General features: G+C 47.2%; 1 protein-coding gene across 6 annotated transcripts in view; it reads right to left on the reverse strand.

The window, feature by feature from the left end:
* Nucleotides 1-363: 363 nt before the first annotated feature.
* Nucleotides 364-22,139, reverse strand: part of LOC135806439 (putative Polycomb group protein ASXL2) — a 38,174-nt gene continuing 16,398 nt past the window's right edge. The window contains exons 1-11 of one of the 6 annotated variants that reach the window (XM_065320624.1): nucleotides 20,048-20,493; nucleotides 18,115-18,200; nucleotides 15,284-15,395; nucleotides 14,426-14,839; nucleotides 12,573-12,977; nucleotides 11,519-11,623; nucleotides 10,794-10,888; nucleotides 6,553-6,626; nucleotides 6,011-6,084; nucleotides 5,672-5,703; nucleotides 364-4,623 (exon numbers count right to left, since the gene is read on the reverse strand). In XM_065320624.1, the coding sequence (XP_065176696.1) occupies nucleotides 1,119-4,623; nucleotides 5,672-5,703; nucleotides 6,011-6,084; nucleotides 6,553-6,626; nucleotides 10,794-10,888; nucleotides 11,519-11,623; nucleotides 12,573-12,977; nucleotides 14,426-14,839; nucleotides 15,284-15,358 (4,779 nt within the window). In that variant the 5' untranslated portion in view covers nucleotides 15,359-15,395; nucleotides 18,115-18,200; nucleotides 20,048-20,493 and the 3' untranslated portion in view covers nucleotides 364-1,118. Of the gene's footprint in view, nucleotides 4,624-5,671; nucleotides 5,704-6,010; nucleotides 6,085-6,552; nucleotides 6,627-10,793; nucleotides 10,889-11,518; nucleotides 11,624-12,572; nucleotides 12,978-14,425; nucleotides 14,840-15,283; nucleotides 15,399-18,114; nucleotides 18,201-18,346; nucleotides 18,537-20,026; nucleotides 20,494-22,139 lie in introns of those variants that run through there. The other 5 variants (XM_065320623.1, XM_065320622.1, XM_065320620.1 and 2 more) reach the window with 5 other exon arrangements.

A 22,139-nucleotide genomic window follows, 5' to 3' on the forward strand; every position in this document is an offset into this window, starting at 1 on the left:
CAAAATGTTCTCTTGATGGCATCAAGAGTACATAGCGATAATGGGGAGTTATGCACTCTTGATGCCATGTACTAGTACTTCAACGAAGTACTTTGAACCCCCTCCCTGGTGGAGGTGAATATTGGGTGGGAAAATCAGAGTGGATTTGATAATAAAAATAAAAAAGCCTTCACGCACACCATTGGAATTTGGTTACACCAGCATTCAACTAGCTAGAAAATAGTCCATCGATCGGCTGTAGGTATGTGTGACTGGTACAATAGCACACCTTCAAGTAACCAAGCCCTAGACACTACATGGTACTACAAACTAGTACTGTATGTCCGGCCATGGAATCTAGTGATTCAACATCACAACACAGAATCAATTCACGCTGCCGGGTATTGATAGCAGCACATGATACAGTATGACACAGTAGTTAGAAGTACTGGATATGAGTAGCAGCAGCCATCAACATGTAGCATAACACTGTCTGCAGGAACTAATACTTGAAAATACCGAGCACATCTGAAGACAACTCTGCTACAAGCCTACATGAACTAAACTACACGCATCATAAACCATATAGCTGGATTTAAAAAAAAAGAAGCATAAAAGAGAAGATATAGCAAGACATTAGGGATGAGCGATGTAGCTATCTGGACAAAGAAACCAAAGGTAGAGAGGCGGAGATCTTTTCTTTCCGACAATAAAATATTCACCAAAATACCGATGCAAACGCAGTACATGCGCACACATGCAGTGAGTAAATTCTAGAAAAAAAGGCAACAAGGTTGATAACAGCATGGGTAAGTTGCGAGATGAGTGATCAACAGCATGGGTAAATTGAGAGATGAGTGTGCCATAAGATCCATGAAAGCAAGACAAGACCTAGCAAGAATCTATGCATATCGGGACAATACCTGAATATCCAGATGCTGATAGTTCATAGCAGAGGAGGTGTTTGTGTGTGTGTGTGTGTGTGTGTGTGTGTGTGTGTGTGTGTGTGTGTGTGTGTGTGTGTGTGTGTGTGGTGTGTGTGGGGATGGGGCGAGTAAAAACCTCCACTATTAGAGATTGATAGCTCAGCAATGCTCAGCAACGCTCAGCTATGGTGAATGGTGCTCTCACAAGTGCACTCACAAGGGAGGGAAATTTGAACTTGGAAAAGCGGAAGGAGAGGCAGGTGAATGTAACGTGGAGGAGTGGTTAAACAAATGCCCACTGTCTCTCACAACATTGCCCTGTGTGACTGCAGCATGGGCAGCATGGGCAGCAGCGGCGGCAATGTTTACAGGGCTATGGCCAGGACCCAACTGAGGAGACAGCGTTGCATTCACCTGAGGACCAAGATCAAGTTGCAGAGACAAGGCGGCTTGATCGGGAGAAACAGCCGCAGAACTAGCATGCGTAAAGCCAATCTGTCCAATACTAGCATGCTGTCCACTGGCAAGTACAGAATGCGCACTGGCAGTTGGTAATGCATGTGACATAACGCCACTGGTAGCAGAGCATGATGGCGCAACCATACTGGCGTGTGTTATGCTACTAGGCATTAGGCCTGCTGCTGCTCGAGCCAATGCTTGCTGCTGCTGTGCAATACTAGCCGTGCTGGGTGACGCTCCTGGCCCTGCTACAGCAGCAGCAGGAACAGGCGCAGCAGGATGGGGTAAACCTGCAGCAGGAACAGGCGCACCAGGATGAGGTAAACCTGCAGAAGGAACAGGCGCAGCAGGATGAGGTAAACCTGCAGCAGGAACAGGCGCAGCAGGATGAGGTAAACCTGATATTGTGGCAGCACCTGTCATGCTCTTCATACTGTGTGCACTGCCTGGCACAGTGGCAGCAGAATGGGTCATATTGCTAGAGGACACTCTCAAGCCAGTTGCTCCGACTACCGAGCTTGATACCGCGACACCAGCTGGAGCAATTCCAATCGCACTGCCACCAGCAGCAGCAGAAGCATACGCTGGGAGAGTGGGAACACGTGATACCAGTCCAGCTAGTGAGTCAAGAGTTTGTTGCACATGCACATGCTGCTGCTGCAGTCGTTGTTGTTGTTGTTGTTGCTGCTGCTGCTGGCGCTGTTGCTGCTGTGACGATACCAGGGCTCGTGCAGGCAGAACTGGACGCCGAAGTGCTGCAATGTCTTCATTGCCGATTCCACCAATCGTAGCAGCTACTCTCATTGCCGCTGTATTTGTTGCTATTGCTGATGCTCCTGGAGGTGTTTGCAACCTGACTTGCGGTAGCCTAGGAGACGAGGTTTGGATTCCAGCAATGTTGCCAGTATGCATGCGTGATACACCATTCCTTGACTGTTGGGCAGCTCCTGCTGATGTTACTGCACTGAGTGCCGCAGCCACCGCTGCTGAGTTTGATGAAAGGTGATTGGATTGCGCAGCTGCTGCTGCTGGCAGCAGTGCCCTGTTGGAAAGCGGCGGTGGCAGAGTGCTAGAATTGTCAAATAAACCTAGGCCCAGTTGTTGATGTATTGAACTAGACAAGGCAGAGCCAGCCAGCGCTGATGAAGACACGGATGTAGGATGAACTAAACTCATCGGAAGTGGCCCAGCAACCGGTAAATGCTGTCCAGCAGATGATGGCGACGCCGCTGCTGACACTGACGCTGAAGGTACTCGCCCTGAACCAGTACTAACAGCAGCAGAAAGAGGTGACACTGCTACTGCTGTCGCCGCCGTAACCGATGCCAATGGAGAAGGAAACACAAACTGTTGACCGCGAGGAGAGAACAAGCCTGTGTTGCCCGCACCCATCGCTGATGCCGGTGCAGATGATGGCGATTGCTGTGCACTATTATTCCTCGCATTTGGGGCAGCCAGCACTGAGGCTGTGTAAGCCGCAGCCAGGTCAGGTACCTGGGAGACGGCTGGAGGTGTCAAAACTGGATGTCCTGCAGCCGCAGCAGCAGCTGCAGCCTTGAACATACGGTTCATAGCTTGTGATACTGCCTCGAGTCCAGTATTAGTAGTACTAGTAGCACCGCCACCGCTAGTTTTACTGATCGATGTGCAATTGCCAGACGTACGCGACTGTGAAACAGCTAGAAGGTCAGCTGATGTGAGTGGAACAGGAGTGCCCTCTGCTACGGCTGGACCGGCAATAGTTGCGTAAACAACAGCTTCTTTTGCAGCGACCAGTGTATGACTAGCAGCAGCAGGAGGTGGAGCAGTGGGAGCAGCAGCAACAGATCTTGGTGCACTAGTACTACTTGCAACGGAGCAAGCACCAACAGTACAGGTAGGGATGACAGGCATTGGTGGAGGAGATGGAGTTGCAATATCACCTGTACACAGGAATGTTTCAATGCAACTTGCTTCTTCAAAGACGCCTACACCCTGGATAAGACGTAAGCCTGCAAGCAAACCAGCCGAGTCTACGCACGCAGGAGCATCACCTAGCTGCGTGTGGCCGACATGGTTACGCGATGGAGCGCACATATTGGCCCCTGGTGACATGGGAAGTGTTAAAGATGGCGGCGGCGGCTGTGTTACCTGCGCTGCTGTTGATGGTACGGAGTCTGCTGCTGCTCCTGCTTCAGGTGTCGGCACACAATACGCATGCTGAAATGCCGTAGATTTATCCGTACTAGTGATGTACATCATAGATATTTTGCTGTGCCCTTCGGTCTTCTTGGCATAAGCATGATCAAAGCCAGAGGACTTGATGGGAAACTGTTCACCGTCATCTTCCTCACTAGATACCTCATTGGATGGCAATATTGGCATCCGGGCCAAACGGTTCTTTAAATGCTTCACTTTGGAGCGTGGAGGAGTCTTACCTAGCTGGGATGACGGCAAGGTGCGAAGATCTACAACGTCCGCGTCTTTGGACTCTCTGAGTCCCTCAGTGCGCGCACTCCGGAAATCTTCACACATCAGCTTGGCTTTAAGATGTCGCTGGGATGTGGGGGAATTCAAACCACCACTTATAGCCATTACCCTGGGATGCTTGGCAACGAGGTCTCGTATCGTCTCTGCCTGAGGATTAACCTCGGCGCGCGCAGGATGAGGTGGTGGTGGTGGAGCAGGTGGTGGTGGCCGTGACGTCAACACCGTGATGTTAGACTTGGGCAGTGCGAACGACTGAGATATTGCTGTAATGCGGGATTGCTGTTGCTGCTCTTGTCGTTGTAGATCTGATGTTGGTGTTTTCACCTTCGGGGTCTTTTCCTTACGAGGTGTCTTCTCAGCCTTCACCTTTTCTTTGACTTTTTTCTCCTCTTGCTTTTTCGACTTGGATCCTGGTGGCCGACCACGTTTCTTACGCTGTGGTACCACTGGTGTTGTGTCCTCATTTTCGTCGTCATCATCTGCCTCCTCTAGCATCTCCCACTCAGAGTCATCGTTGTAATCATAACATGGTCGTTTCCTAGACCTGCCACTAGACTTCTTGGGACTGAGATCACCAGCAGCCTTTGCAGCCTCTGCAAGAAACTTTAGACCATCCACAGGGGCAGAGCGTGAAGTCGCTTTGCTGACATGGGCTGGCGACGGCGATGCCTCCCTCTTCGGTGTTATCGGTGATGGTGGGGTGTCCTTCTCGGGAACATCCGGCAGATCGGCTACAATAGCACTAAGTGACGGCGGCAAGACGTAAAGACTCTCAGCGTGACGTCGCCTCCTGGACAAGTACACATACATGAGCAGAAACACACGAGTGCACACACGAGTGCACACACACACACACACACACACACACACACACACACACACACACACACACACACACACACACACAGATGCACACAAGAACAGGATCAAAATTACACTACTTGCAACAGGATTCTCATTCAAGGATACTGATCTAACCCTTTAGGGCCCAAGCAATTGTAACACGGGTGCCCTTTAGCCGATTTTGGTGATAATGGGCTTTTCTGGAAAGCGCTGGTCCATAGAAACAAGGGATCGCCAGCAATCCATCAGTGGAGCCGTAGGACCAAAGCCAGGCTAGCGCCAGGACCTTAATATGGGCTTTCACAGTATGTGAATAGCCGAATACTATGGTATTGCACACCCGCATTGCGCTTTGAGGCACCTCAGCAAGGCGATGCTGCATCCCATTCGGCGTCGCAGAATCGTGCATCGCAAAATGCTTCTGTGCTTCCCACTGAAGTCAAGACACATACTGCTCAGAGCTCGCAGACATCTACCGCATTTCCCAGAGTATAGGTTGCACTCGATTATAAGTTGCACCCCCACTTTCAGGTTTGAGCAATATTGTTCGGATAAAGTCACTTCAGTAGTAAGTCATGCTCGATTGTAAGTCGCATCCCCTTTTTGCCATTGAATTCTAATGCAAAAAGGTGCGACTTAAATATATTTGGGTAAATATGGTACTAGAACTCAAATACTAACAAAATAACCAGGAAGAATTGACACACTTAGGGGCTGTCCGCAAATATCGAACATTTTTCACCAAACGAATTATTTTAGTTTAGACCCAACCCCTCCCTCCCTCCCCCTCAGAACGTAAAAAATGTTGATATACATGCGTATACAACAAAAGTCGCAAGTGTGTCACTGCTCCTAAACTAAAGTCATTGTACATGTATCGAACTTTTCTGAAACGAAATTGGTCAACCCCCTCCCACCCCATAGCGAAATTATTTCGTTTCGTGAAAAAAGTTCGATAATTATGGACGACCCCTTATCGGACATATTGTGCTTACTTTTCACCCCAGAAGCGCTCAAAGTGTTTTGCCTGTAGAACACGCACAAACACACACACACACACAAACACACACACACACACACAAACACACACGCACACACACACACACACACAAACACACACACGCACACACACACACACACACACACGCACACAAACATATATGAGGTTCAAACAAACAAATACATGCACAGTCTAAGCACATACGACATTCAACCACACTGCAAACACGGAGCTAAGTTCGCCAGTACTGAGCGTTGAAATCAAAAAACAACATACTGAACATAATGAACAGAGTGGAGGAAAGAGATTTAGAGATCTAGGACAGTAAAATTACCTTCCAAGGGTCCAGGCGCAAGCGTTTCTCATACTCTGCCTTCAAACGCGACCGAACTTCTGGCGCAAAGTCCCCTATTGCAAGACGACAACATACACACAAACGGCATGCATGAACGGTGGCAATGCAATCGAGCATAAAAGAACAAAACGTTATGTGATGCCACTGTGTGGGGTCATGAAGCATAATATCCAGCGTACTGCAGACCAGTCTGCAAGTGTATACATTGAGGGCACGGCAGAAATCCCACAGCCATGCAGAGATCAGACCGTACACACAGAACACAATCACAATAATTATCATCGGGACTACTCCTATATCACCCAGCAACCTTTTCTAAACAAGATCTGGTCAGTTCCATAGCAAGGTGAGAATTCATCATAGGAATCATGGATACCCAGAGCAGAGATTTGGAGACGGTACTGTACAGTAAAATCGCACGTAAGCAAGCGCCCACCATGTGCAGAAATCTTAATATTCATTTTCCAAATTTCCATCATCACAAGTTCTCAACTGATGAATTTGTGTACCCTGGAGCTTACCATCCTTCAACTGGTCTTTCCACAACTGACATGCGCTGTTCAAGAAGACATTGTTGAAGGCATCATTCGATATCCTGTTTAGTATGGCACAGTACGACGACGACGACAACAACAACAACAACAACAACAACAAGCAAAGGCAAACACATAAATAGGACATTGCCGGAAAAGACTAGGATTGAGCTCATCCGCACACCGGAAAGTCAGGTGTATACGCCCACTGGAAATAACGCCCAATGCCCAATCGACACCTACACTCAAAGCCCGTGAGTTGGCCCATGTCCGAAAACCGTGCAGGATGCCATTGTGTCAAAACGGGTGCAGAAGTACATGTGCACTGTCATGACATGCGTAAGGTAAAACTCACTTGATTTACTGGTACTTCTACGCGGCACATTTGACTTGCTGTAAGCGTGCGGTGGCAGTGCAGTGTACATTGTACAATCATGTGCTTAAAATGTGTGGCGATGACAGCACATCACAAGGTGGAGGACACACTGTATAGAAAACAGTGTTCCTGACAGCAACCAGAAACTGGTTGGTAAAGTCCCGGTCTTGTGACCATATGAACCGTGATACAGCCCCCCATATGAACCGTATGGGGTTGTGTCCCAGTTCAGACCTTCTTTATTCTGGGGGCGGGGGCACAGGAAATTCCTCGATCCCATAATTAGTACATGTACTTGTGAGTTGAAAACTGGCTGTAAATGGAACAGTCCTCTGCATGTGGCTGCCTGGCTTTGCCCTATATTTTTTATAGCGAGCTACCTGGAGTTTGCGAGCCTGGCGTGTTTGCATTGGCGGACATGGCGAATATGGACCAAAAGCATCTGCCATTTGCGTTGAATGACCACAAAATATGATCCACTGAGATGTGGTGTGCCAGCGTGTCCTCCGGCCTAAGGGTCACTGTCCTGGTCAACTTACAGCATTTGCTGATGGAGTGTCTCGTGTCCGGCCACTGGTCATCCACAGGGCAAGCGAATGGTGAGAAAAAAGAGAGCGAGAGCGACGCCTGGGACTCACGAGTAAAGATCATGTTCTAGGAGAATGCCTGCTGTAGTGAGCCCATCATGAAAGCTTGGATCGAGGCAGAGTGGGGAAATGTGTTTACACCCTACACCCCCCCCCCCCCCCCCCGCCCAAACTAGACAGGCAACCTTCTCACTATGGATACGCACCGTGTACAGCAAACGGATGCTGTCAAGGCTTTGCTGAAAAAGCACGTGCAAGAGAACCTGAAGCTCTACACTGAGTGTGGCATCAATGCTTGAGAGCGAAGAGAGTTGACGACGAAATGCCATGATCCTCTGTTGATTATACCCAAGTAACTTGATGCCTAGTTCCATGGCAAACCACAAACTGTTCTGCTATTGTGATGCTGTACATGTGTATGCATATTTGCGCAAACTGGTACACATGCTTATGAAAATGCAGGCGATGCAATATGCACCTTGTTTAAGCCTGGTCCTGAAATAATGTCCATACCCAAATATACGTCCACTTTTCAGACCCTTGTTCGGTATGTGCCCGGGGCTTATTTACGGAACTTTACGGGTACATAAGAGCAAAGAGTACCGATCAGATGGTGGCCCCGATGCAGTTGAAACTGTCCTTGCGTAACATGAAACCTCCTTGATCATAGCAACAGCAATCTCTTTAGACACAATGTGCCTTAACCCATTTAAAGGGGAAGTCCGGTGAAACATTTAAATTTCAGAGTTGGTAGAGTTTTGGGCGCTGAGTCGAATGGTGTTGGTCCCACGTGTCTCTGACAAAGCGTTCTCGAGATATTTCCGTTTGAAAAACTGAGTTTCGGGGGGCTGCGCCATGACGTCATGCGGCCGCGCCACACCCTCCGCAACGTCATAGCGTGCAGCTAGGTCAAAAGGAGTGCGTGAAAGCAATAGTGTCAGTGCTATTTCAAATGATTTGGCGACTGATATTAGGTGGTGCAAGCAACCCCGAAGACCTAACTCCTTGTGAGAGTGAGGATGCAGCCATGGCTGACCTTCATGAGTTTGGTCTGGGGCTGAGAACCTTGGTATTCAGCTGAAGAAATGGCCGCGCGGGCCGGTCAAGAGTGAGCGCTACTGAGTTTCCGACTGATGAAGAAGCAGCAGCTATTGCAGACGAGGCTGATATAATTATCAGATCGCTGGAGAGCAGGGTCGCCAAAATGGAGAAGAGTGATGCGAGTACTCTAAATGTTGTTCCATACCGATTCGCTTAGACTCCAGTAGCCTGGCACATGGTGATGTTTTGGTGCGAACTTGGCATATTTCGGACTACTCAATTGGAGAACAGTGCAGGCTCTTTGAACCACGGGCACGGCTCTTCGCTCGCAACGCTATGGAATCTGAAAGTTCTAGGTCCGGGAGCTGTTCGCTGTTTTGTCACTTGTCACGGTTGTGCACTCATCGCTGTAGCATAAAATAATGAGGCGGGACTGGAGCGGAAAACTAAAATTTTCTTTCTCAAAGCACAACCACCGGCACCGGCAAGGAGAAAAGCACGTTCTCTGACTACATGAACTGATACGAGTGTAGTACATGACAAGTCTGTGTGTTGACTAGTTTTCTGAGTCTTGTGACTCGAGTCTTGTTGTAGCTACCCCAGCACGGCAGTGCGGGAGTGGTTCCGTGTGTGATGAGTTTGTTGACTGCACTACAGCTAGCATGCACGCAGCACATTGCTAGAGCCGTAGTAAAGGCCATTGCATGCTGACGGAAAAAGTCCAACTCGGAAACGGCTAAAATACGGTATAACCTCGAGGTTTACCGAGCTGAAAATCACAGGGTACGTAGTATTTGTAACACTGAATCGAATGGTCTTGGTCCGAAGAAGCTGCGACAAACGGTTCCCCAATCGAACGCGCTCCGAATATGGCCATTTTGTACACAACTAGATGGTGTGGCTACCTGGCTGCACGCTGTGACGTCATCACCTGGATCTGGGTGATGTGCGCTCAAATTCGCGCATGTTCGATTGGGCGCATCTGACGAACCATGGGCCGCAGCCTCCTCGGACAAAGACCATTCGACTCAGCGACCCGAACTCTACGGACTGTGAAATTTAAATTTTTCACCGGACTTCCCCTTTAAGGCTACAGATCTTGGCACCCAGGGTTTGCATTCCTTATTTGGCATTGGAAAAGACGTATATACACGTCCTCAGCGCCTAGCGCCTGGGCGTCCTTTTCAATGACGTATGCATGTATATACGTCTTTAGCGCTGAATGGGTTAATACAGCACACTTCCTGACAGTTTTCTGCCAACTATAGTTTCTGGTTATAACACAGTATTCTAGGTCGTTGTACAGTGAGTACATAGTGACTACTATTGCCGGTGTCTTACAACAAAGGGGTAAATATGCCTGAACACAAGAAGGCACACACATTGTGAATAAAGCGCCCATACAACATGAATGGGAAATACTGGCGTTGGCAAATGATCTTCCACGTGTAAACACTCCCATTCCCCGGGCAGGCTCTCAGCTGCACATAATGAATGAGAGGATTGCCAATAGTTCGCCCATTGGGCATCATCAGATGATCACCGGTATTAGCTTTAACCCTTTGGAACTGCACTGATCACACCACACCAATAGATTGCTGCAATTGCAACTATACTCGTTCCAATTTCCATCATAACGCTGCTTCTACTTCACCGATTTTGACGATCTTAGGCTCGTTGGAAAGCTCTTGGAACGAGGATAACAGCGAGCCCAAACTCATTCAGGAGAGCGATTGCTGTCTGCTACTGAATGCCAGGAACGCCAGCTGAATACCAAATCTAAAACGGGAATAGTCCTTGTCTCGCCATTTCACTCGTGCTAGCTCAAAATCATTCAAAATTTTTCTAACAGACTCACAAAAGCTGTGACAAAAAGCGCTGGGAGTGATGTCACACGCTGCGTGGGCAGGAAGAGGGAAAATCCCACTTTTTTAACGAAATTTGCACTTCGCTGACGCATGAGAAATCGAGCGAACGTTCGAGCACTTGCCGCTCTGTCGTACTAGCTCGTATCGACCCCGGAGTTTTCGAGCCGACAGCTTAGATTCTCTGCTACTTCGTAGGTATTTCGAATGTTGAATTCGGTTGAGATTAGACTGAGTTATGACTCGTTGAGTGCACTGGCACACATAACATTGGCATCGTTCGAATTCGAACGATGAGCTCCAAAGGGTTAAACGCAAATCCAGAAGTCACGGTGCTAATATGGCATATGGCTTGCTTACGTGCTGGATCCCCGGTCAACATCCGGTAACAACCGAAGCAAATGGCCTTGATAAGCTTCGGGCAACTGTGCAAACATTCCTGTGTTCAAGAAATTCTGTCAAACCCACCAGCACACAGCGCACAGCATATAGCACAAACATAAGAACAAAGACTATCACAGCCATAAGTACGAGGTCTGGGGTCATGGCTTGGCACTCACCCACCCGCCCAATGCATTGCCCTCTGCAGACAAACAGCATAGATCCCTAGCCTACTGTATGGTTTCGTGCAAACCAATCAAGCATCCCTGATTCGTCAATCAAGCATCCCTGATTCGTCAATCAAGCATCCCTGATTCGTCAATCAAGCATCCCTGATTCGTCAATCAAGCATCCCTGATTCGTCAATCAAGCATCCCTGATTCGTCAATCAAGCATCCCTGATTCGTCGATGCGAAAGTCCCCCAGACCATTCGCAACATCAGGTTTCTCACTTGTCAACAAGTGACTAAAGTCACTGAACCTCCCTAATATCTTTCTGGTCACAAGTCTAGATGAATGTAATGTGTGAAGGGGAGGGAGGGGTGATGGAAGAAGGGTTTTCCTGTGATATCCTACACGCAACAATGAACATACACACATTAACGCGGATGACACCAGCAGTGACTACTGTATCAGTCGCCAAAACACACACACACACACACAAACAAAAGAAACAGAAAAAACAAAGGGAGCATCACAAATACCTTCAAGTTGGATTCTTTCAAGATTGAATCGGGTGATTCCAGGTCACCAGACAAGGCCGCTAACGTCGCCGCGGCCTGCTTGTGGGGACTGGGACCTCGACGAGACTGTAGTAGCAGAGTAACAGAGGGCAGGACACACACGCACACTGTAGACATTAAATGGAGCAAGCTCCGTGTCGAAGACAGTTGAGAAGATGTGAGTGACAAGTCAACCTGCTCAGATGGGGGGGGGGGGGGAGAATTGTCATAAAGACTATTGCGATTGCACCTGAAGAAGACTGGCCACGATAGCAGTGTTCTAAGTACAATGTGGGAGCATTGCCGTACACGGACGATGGGTACAGAAAAAAAAGGATATGCCAGGCTAGAAAGATGGGTTTGCCCAACATTCTTTGCATGCGAGATCACTGTGGATGGCAGTGTTCTTCATATTCTCCTTTACCGGTCTCAGCATGAAGATTCATGATTCATGCACGCAACTCACTGAATCAGGCTACCAGTCATCAATAACAAAATAACTGCCTGGACCAGTGGCATGCTAAGTACTACAGAGGTTAGTCGATAAAGTGCACGTTGAAGCTGAGCAGAATGGGTAAAATATGCGTTGCACCTGAAAATTAATGCAGTTGTCCCTTTTGGCCTTGTTTCTCAGAGGTCAAAGTCCTGCACCAATGTGCAACTTTGGTCCCTCAACACACTGAGTTGCCCCATTCAGCCTCCGCACTTGAACTGTGTGAACCGTCTTCCACACGGACTACATATGGGGCAAGTGTGTACTCTACCAACAGACTTGTACACGTTGACATTGAACGCTGTGCTACCTTCTCAAGTAACTGGTCTTTGTCTATAACTAGTTGTACATAATGAAATTAGAGGTCTGGAGAATAACTATCACCCCGCATTACACATTATCCACACTTGATTGCCGCTAAGTTGTCTTGCAAAGATGAAAAGCGCAACACCCAACAAAGTACGGAGACAATCTGAAATGCACGTGCACAACGTGATTGAAGTGGGGCTGACAAAACATAACATGCTATAACAGAAAACTTACAATTTTCGGTGGTGGCCCAAGCTTCGGAGAATCTGGTGGTCGGCCACGTTTGCGTTTAGGAGATGGTGTAGGGAGCTGCGGAGCTGATGCAGTGCTGCGGCCAGAACCAGATGTCGAAATTGCAGGTACGCTGTCTGAACAATCTACACTAGCAGAAGACGGCTGTACAGATGCCGGTACCTTTAGACGACGTTCGCCAGTGCCACTAGTGCGCGCAAGGCGGGCCTTCTTACCTGACGTGCGGGGACTCTTGCCAGTGACTGGCACATCCAGTGCCTCGCATATACCTGCCTTGGACGAGGTTGGTGTCAGCTTGCGAGGGGTCTCCGTCACCTTACCACTAGCACTACCACCACTGCTAGTGGGGCGCACCGCATCGGGTTCATAACGTGATGGAGTGACGATCTAACCAGCACAAAGACAAGACACAGCAACAGCAGAATGTAATGTACAGCCATAACTGTTGCAAGTGGAAAGATTCTGTCACCATACCACACTCACACTCTGCCCATATTTCTCACACTCAGCGGGGCATTTGTTCTGCGACTATTCTGTAATTCTTACTTGGTTACTTTATTGTGATGTTTTGCCAACTGATGAGTCACAAAAAACATTCCTGGAACGAACAGACAGGCTTGGCCTTGGTGTGTGCATGAAGTTATGACTGCGAAGCTAAATCTCTTACATCACAGTCCGCTTATTAACGATATCATGACCATGATGAAAAGTTGTGAATATAAGGGTCTACGTAGTTTGGCAATGTTATCCATGATCTTGTTATGTCGTCATTGAAGAACTAGATACCAATTTCTTGTGATCGTTTCATCCCTGCCCTCTGCATGTATTCAACAGACTGTACATACCAACAAACAAGCAAGCCCTGCCACAAACAGTTTTATCAATGTGCACCACTTAGGGAGCATCTCATAAGTTCGCATTTTGTTTCTAAACGTAACGCATTTCGAAACGGGGGTAGGGGGGTAGCGCCCTTTTCGAATAGAAAAATGACTGTTCGCACATTTTCTGGAACTGTACAATCTGCTACCATGCTAGATCCCTGCAGCAAATTTTTTTTCATGGGGGGTAACGGCCTCTTTTACGGGCAAAATAAAGTCATGTAGACGTGAAAAAATTGAGATACCATGAAAGGTAAAATAGAATTTTATTCAAGTACAATACATTGGGAAACTCCAAGAAATTCCACGTAAAACAGACGGAATTCAGTTTTCAATGGCCGATGCCTACCCCAGCACCATCCTGCGTCGACAGGCCTGTCAGGCGCCTTCTAGACCCCCCCCCCCCCCCCCCCCCCCAGCCGGAGGTCGACTGCATGGATCACTGCAAATTGGCTGCGAACTCGCACCCAAGCCATGATGATTGAAAATGGCTTGTCCCACTTGAGGGACTTGTGTTTAGGTGGAGATCTACCTGTGTTGTTTGCAGATCAGCTAACCCTTGCACTGCATGCATGCAGGCTACTCAGAGGTGTCAAATGTCACACCAGCCTGATCAAACCGTGTACATGTACATGTACCTGGCCAGCGTTTACAGCTACAGCAGTACAGTTGTTGTGGAGGAACTATGTTTATGTGCGTGTACATGTCATTGATTGTACTTGTACTCAGTAAATGCGGTACTACTGCACGACCGCTCTAGCAAAACAGTCATATCCATGTACATGTACACTCATGTACATAAGCATACCATAGCATGGGGCATGGACGTGTACAGTAGATAAACACAGAAAAATGTGCGATAAGACTTTCGAATAGAGGGGGGAGGTAGGGGGTAAAGTCTATTCGAAATGCGTTACGTTTGCAAAATAAATGCGAACTTATGAGATGCTCCCTTACTTTGCGTTTCTTGAGGTAGAGGCCTGAAGTCCCCGCACCTTGTGCAACGGGCTGTCGCGACTCTGGCGTGCCGGGCTCTTGTGTTAGAGCAGCGCCCCCAGATGCACTAACATCAGCTGAGTACTGTGCACTACTTGCTACACCGCCAACACCACCATCATCAGTACCAGCTAGTACTGGCAAGTCAGAATCAGCTGACGGGGATACATTCAACGCTGGGTGCTGGTAGACATGCTGCTGCAGCTGACTTCCTTGTTGAAACATCTCGGTCATTACCAGGGCGGCTCGGTGCTGTGCATCTTGGCCATCCATGCCAGTAGCTGCTGCTGCCGCACTAGCCGGTGTAGAAATGCCTTGAGAACCAGGAGAAGTACCAGCGTTCTGAGCACGTTTCGCTCCAGGCCGATAGTCAGGCTGCAATCACCACAATACATCAATAATTACACAGATACGCAGACGCTCAATTTTCGTCTGATGATCGATTCAGTTCGTGAAACGAGTTACGGAACAGCAACTGCTCGTTCTTTTGTTTGTGTATTCCAGTCTTTGCCTTTGGCAAATTGAGCCCTCTACGGACAGTGGATAAACTTTACATGGCAATTACACGCGATAACAAGTTTCTTTGGAGACAAATTGCTAGAGCACTAAGAAAGAGCACAAACTTCAGGTTCTTCCACACCAACATCTTCAACACCAACATCTTGAAAACGTCTAAGAAGTACAAGTAAGCTTTCAGGCCTTCTCCTCGTTGTGCTCTTTGTTAGTAATTACACAGATCCATGCAGTAACTAACATGCAATGACCACCTCATCGTGTACTTCGAAGTTGCAAACATTGAATCATGTCACATGTACATACGTTCAGAAAGAAGTATCCGCGGCGGTTTGGGCAGCGCGAGAATATATCGTATGGTGAGCGCGAATTGGTTGCCATGATCGAACTAAGTCTGGCAAATGGCGATGTGCTTCTGCTGCTACAAGATGATAACAGGCACACATACACACACACACACACACACATATTAGAACTATACCATATTACCCCCAAAAATGTACAACTCTATGTCTAGTGCTTTTTGGAAGGAGATCAGACCTATACTACCGTAAAGTACCGTTGATCCGCCCCCTCTCTAATTCCCGCCCCCTGTCGATTTTCTCCTTGTGAAGCGACTTCGGCGTATACAACGAAATACGATGTTGAACCGACGCATGCACTGCTGTACACAATACTTGCCAATCCAGGATCAAAATGTGCACAATCCAGCACATTGAGTCTGATCCTCTACGTTGTTGTACATCGTACTGCACTTGACAGCCTTGATCGAATTCCCGCCCCCTGCCAAAAACCTTGCTGGGAAGCGACATGGCGTGGGGGCGGATCAACGGTACTTTACGGTACTATCAGCAAGAGTAACATAAACCCCAGCGATAGGGTCTGCAACGATACAACTTCACATAACATGACAAACCCGTACACATTATTTGCACCCTGTGCAAGATAGACACAGGGTCGTATACACAACCTTGCTTCGGATGCAAGTCTCTTGTGGTCAGTTGCACTGTTTGCCAGCGTAACCTTTTGAACCATGAAAAGGGCCATCCGGCATTATCAACAATTTTCCATTCCGTGTAAGGCCATCATTTTTTATATATATTTTTCGCGTCAGTTCAACTTCCAGAATCATATGTGAGAGGCGGAAAGAAATAAAAAGCTGCAAAATAATGAAAAAGGCTCATCAGAGGTGTATAGCACTGTACATACTATATACAGTCAGAAAGTGCGTTGCGCTTACCAAAGTCCTTCCCCTCTTTGGTCTTTCCATAACCTTGAACCTTCTGAGTTGGAAGGCTGTCGGTTAGCGCTACGGAGATGTGTTGAAGCTAGGTGTCAGGACGTCGAATGTCTCAGTACTATGTCAGTTTTGTGCCTAGTTGTTGCACTTTCTGACTGTATATAGTATCTGGTTACAGTGATGGAGAGTTACTCTTAACTCGTATCCATACCGTATTATCTCTAATATAAGCACAGTCTCCAATAATAGCACGTCTCCGATAATAGAACACCTTGGGGCGGCATTCAAAAAATAAAGTGCTCAGTCTCCATTATAAGCACACTGTGTAAGACGCTGAGAAAAACCACCAGAATTAGAAAGCCTTAGAGAAAAGTGGGAAAACTGCTAGTCCATGATATTGAAATACACTATAGGCCACTCAGAAAAGGCGGGGTGGCGAGTCCCAATTTTCTTGCGCACATCATTAACCCTTTGTGACCCCACTGAAAGTACGACAAATTCCTCACCTTCGTATAACATGCACTTTCGCTTGTATCTCTGCCAAACGGTCATTGATTTTTACAAATTTGCCACCGCTGGAAAGGTATTTCCAAGACTAAGCGAATAATACCACACTCAAACCAGCTACTTGCACGGCCTCAGCTCTGCGTGGCCTAGAATGCCACTCAAAACAGCAGCCGTGCGCGAACAGCTCCAGCAAAGTTCAAACAGCCGCCACTCCTTCATCACATCGACTTCAAACAAACTACAGCGGAAAGCTTGTTTCAAGCGCAACATTTTGGTGTGCAGCATGCTTGAGTATGACGTAGCACTCCGGGGAAAACCCCTGCCAAGTGCCATGTGAAAATTTGAATTTTTCAACCGGGGTGAATGTTTCAGTTTTCCTCCGACCTCGAGTCTCACCACGGCGGCATTGTACCTCGTAGAGACTTCGGATAACTTCGACGTGATAGTCAAGGTTCCTATCGAAACGTAGATGCTTTGTTTATGAAAAATCGGTGAAGGAACAGATAATTTTTTTAGTGCCATCGATCGATCGATGGGGTCACAAAGGGTTAATATAACATGGCTGATGAAGGCGTTGAGGGTGACGAGTTCGATGATGAAGACAACAGCGACAGTGATGGAGAAGAAAGTTTAAACTTTCTTCTCCATCACTGTCAAAAGATAGATAACAGACAACTGACCCCCACTAGGCACCACCTGTAAACTTTGGATGCGGTGCCGTTTCTGCATTCTGCAAAACATTCTGCAAATGTTTCTTGCTTTACTGGAAGAAGTGGACTAAATCATATTTTTAAATGTTTCAGTTACTTGTGGATGCGCTAGTAAACATGACGTTTGAATAAGGGGCGGGGTGACTTATAGCCGCTAAAATATGCTATGTACAGTACTGTCGGGCGACGAAGAACGGAGTGCATAGACTGCTATACATGAAAATAAGAACGGTCTGGGCTAGGAGGCTGACCCCCCCCCCCCCCCCCCTACAGTTCCTCGGCGATCAACAGTACTACTGTACTCTTTGATGATAACAAGAATACATAACCAATATGTACTCTTGATAATAGGAAAGACGATCAGTGCCACGTAGTGCATATGAAAAGGGATGCCCGCACAGTGAACTCATTCACACCAAAAATACATATACATGTAACTGCAATGCCAAAATAATTATAGGCATAATCGCAAAATAATATTATGTGCCCAACAATGATTTTTTAGAATGGCTCCAATTAAAAATTCAAGTATTTAGTTTAGTTTCTCAAATAAGTAGTAAACTACAACGTAAATCTATACGCCCACCATGAAGAAGTTCATTCAAAAATACTAACATAGAAAGCAGTTCTATCCAGCGACATCAAGAGTACGTCAAGGCCAAAATCTGTATGAAACTTACCTTGACGCGACATCCTTTAGTTCTTTCTCCTGAATACGTTCGAGAATCTCGTTCACGGAGAGAAAATCTCCGGCTGACTCCAACACCTGCAGCAAAACAGAAAATGTCCAGGAAATGCTGGAAGTAGCCAAACACACGCACCGAAGCCTACGTAGCAAAGAGTACCACGATTGTAGCGATATGAGATCAAAGCATGAGAATGTTGCAAAAACCAAATCAAATCAATACGCACAGCGGATGCAGCATCGCTCCAAGTGGGCTCCTTATACTTCTTCTTCTTTACGGGACTCTCAACATTTGCCTCCATCGGTCCTCCTCACATTCCCAATCTGAGAGCAAAGAATGAGCGAGTTGGCACACTGATCCACCTCAGCTAGATGTCTCACACGGAAAGACGATTTCTCTGAAAGGCTAAAAAAAGTATCGCATGTTTTTCAGTGTGTTCTCTCCTTCATTTCATGTTTTTCAGTGTGTTCTCTCCTTCATTTCGCCGATTTTCGGGTCAGTCAGTTTGCCTTCTGGAATTTGTTTTTTACGTGACCTTTCACGTGGAGGACGCGTGTACGTGTACGTGGCGCAAACGTAGTAAAGACGTACACGTACACGTACACGTGATCGATCGCACGTGAGTGCGTCAGGTTGCGAGCATAGCGTGCTATTGTATTGATCACGCATATGCCGCTCGCGCCGTGCTATGCGGTCGTGCTAGCGCTAGCTTACTCAAAGTTACTGACCGCTCGATCGAACACAGAACACAGAACAGTCCTGCAGCCTGTCTGATCTCGATCCAGATCGATCAACGACAACGGACGCGAACACCTCGCTCGGTGGGGAGGAGCACATGCTGTCTCGTATCTATGCTGATTGCAAGAGATTTGAAGACTGTGCCAAGACTGGCTAGAACTAGTAGCAAGAGTATGGGGTATATACTAGTAGTAGTAGAATTTATTATTTTGATAGGGAAGGCCCTACAGTCGTACAGACGTTGCCGGCCGTCTTGTTACAGGGAACCCTAAGTGCTCTTTACAGAGCGAAACCAAAACGGATAGATGCTCAACTACAAATTGTAATTGACGAAACACGAGACAGCCAGAGAATTCCACCTATCAGCGCCAAGGAAAGAAATAGAGAACATGCCATATCTAGTGGTAGCAGCGGGCAATGAAAATGAAGGGAAGGATTGCCCTCTAGTGCGCCTCTCGGTGCAAGTAGCAGCCGACTGGGGGGGGGGGGGGGGTAAAGTTATTGAGGGCTGCGCACTGGGACTAGTGTGCCAAGCTAGACTGGCCAGAGTCTAATAATGCCAGTCAGTACCCTGGACGACACATTTAAATCTGTTCACTAGGTTCACCATCACCTGTCCCTCCCGTGCTTCTCCATCTTGACCATTACTTTTCTTCTTTAATTATTTTATTCACCATGGTTGGTTAACACCCACATCTCCCGTACCGTACTGGCTGATTTTCTTTTCATGCTATGAGGTGTTGTCTATAATAATAATAATAATAATAATAATAATCTGGGGGATCGGTCTAGTCCCTACCCCCCAAAAAACAATACTGTCGATAGTCCCTGTGAGTGTGCTGGGTTAGGCTGTATTGAAAAAACAAACAATGGTTTACAATCTGTATCACAATTATTTGTGGGTTCGGCAATAAAGGATGTGACTCTACAAAATTGAAAGGCTCTAGTCTAGTACCGGTACTAGCAAGAGTACATAATACATAATTAAATTACAAGCCTTGATTGTCCTTGTTGTTCTGTTGTGTATTATGTAACCTGGGTTATGTACTCTTGGTACTAGTCAAAACGGGTTTATTCAAACAATACCGTGAATACGACATGGAAAAAGCTCTACTGGTTTACCATTGTTTACAGCAACATTATTGTTAGTGATCGCTAGGAATCCTACCAGGAGCACTTCGCTGCTTACAGCTGTAGTTAGTTCCTGTGCGGCAATGTCCTCCACCTTGCTGTAACGCCGGTTCGAGTATAACACTAGTATTATCCTCCTCAGACCTGAACGAACTACAATTACGGTACTTGCCAACTGGAGCAAATGATCTACAACTCGAAGGGCAGTCGTCAGTGGACTTGAGAGTTTGAATGTGTCATGATGTTCCCCAGCCCCGGCCCTGTGTTGAAAGAAGCTAGACGCAGCCTTCGGCTCCCAGGATCGTGCAGATTATAATCGGATCCACGCTGCCACAGAGCTACAGCTGTACTCGTAGAGGCACAGACTTCATGGGTGAGGTAAGGCGCCGGCTCGCGCTACATATACACCGCATCTAGAACCAGTGCATGAGGGAAGCCGGGAAGAGGGAACACTTGGTAGAATACAATCAGGAGCGATCAAGAGGGAAATAGTAGAACTAAAAAAAACGAAGCACGATGGCACTATGTAGTCACTGCCCATGCCGCCATAGTCCATGGACCATGGCATAGGCTAGCCAGGTGTAGGGTCAGTGACATAGTCATCTAGCACTTCCTCCCCTGAGATCATTGTTACTATGGTTACAATCCTGCACTGTCATGAAGAGTATGTCACTGCACTGCTGCCAGTCTGTCACTAGGCTTTTCCGGATTATGCGTTTTTTCTTGGTCTAAAATGGAAATGGAAAGTGTTTTGAAAAACCCCTATAAATCAATTTTTTTCTAAAGAAAATGCAAAAATTTACCCAAAAAGCACAAAAAATGCCACCGTTGCCATGGTAACAAAATGGCGACAGCTAGTCGCGTGACATTTGGCACCATGGTGATCATTCATGGTGATCATGAAGGCGAAAGGCTAAAGGGACAAGCCCAACTATTTTTGCGGATTTTCTGTCATAAAAAATAAACGTCACAGGCTGCTCTTCGTAGGTGTCCGCGTCCCAGCGGTCCGGGCAAGCGACCGCACCTCAGTGGGACACTTGGCCGTGGCTTTTGTACTGCAATCTGTGGGAGAGCCTTTCCAGGGGTAGTACACACCTGGCCTGGGTACCAGGTATGGACGAATCCCTGGTACATGGTGTTGATCCTTTTTTGTTCCTTTCCTTTTTATTTGTTTTTGCTGAGAAAGAAACGTTGCTGTTTCTGTTCCCGCCAGCGCCTTTGCTCTAGTAAAACATTGCTGGCTGATAAATGGTCATTGCTCGTGATGCCAAAGGTGAAGGGAATCTGGGTTTCTTGCCATTTGCAACTCCCTGTCTCTGAAAATGTAGCTTGTACAGTAGCTCCGAGTATGTTAGTTTTTCGACGTGCCAGACCTATTGGTATGAGCTGCAGAGATGAGGAGCAACGAAGGCGTTGGATTAATGCGTTGGATTGATGCCAATAATGGTGTTTATGGCCGGACAACGCCAGCGGTTTTCACTTGTCAGGAGGACAGTCAAGTTGGAGCAGGCAGATGACGGATTATTAATTTTGGCGCATTTTTTTGCAGAGTGGGTGGCTTGCCGAAGAGAATCATCTCAGTACCTCATGGTTACTACTAATACTAGTATCTGACAAATGCCTCTTATTGCTAGTCTGCATTAGAGCATAGCAGAATTGGTCATGTCACAAGTACTAGTAGTGTCAAGACTTGATGTGCTACGATTGTACTCAGATCATGTGGCAACTTCACGGTAATTCGTCCTGCCACTTTACGCTCTCCCGGAATTCCCTGCAGAAGTCACGTGCCTGTGCAGGGGACAACGTGTTTGCATTGCTTACTGATGCAAGCGGATGGAGTGCAGAGCAGATAAGAAGACATAATCTGGCTATTCAAATAGCTTCGGCTGCTATTAATTGGCTGGACTCCTGGAAACGTGGGCAAGAATCTAAACCAGTCCACGGAAACGATGTGACGCCACACAGGAAGCTAAATGGCAAACCAATCAAGTTCTTTGGTAATGAAACCTTTCACCAACGTTGTCCGGTTTCATGCCTAGTGTCACTCACACAAGACCAATGGATGCCACATGTACCTAAAAGATACGCTGTTGATCAACCACAACTCCAATACCACTGAGCAGCGTCTTCTATACAGATCCAATTAGATA

The sequence above is a fragment of the Sycon ciliatum genome, chromosome 1 (assembly GCF_964019385.1).
Source record: "Sycon ciliatum chromosome 1, ocSycCili1.1, whole genome shotgun sequence".
Lineage (NCBI taxonomy): Eukaryota > Metazoa > Porifera > Calcarea > Leucosolenida > Sycettidae > Sycon > Sycon ciliatum.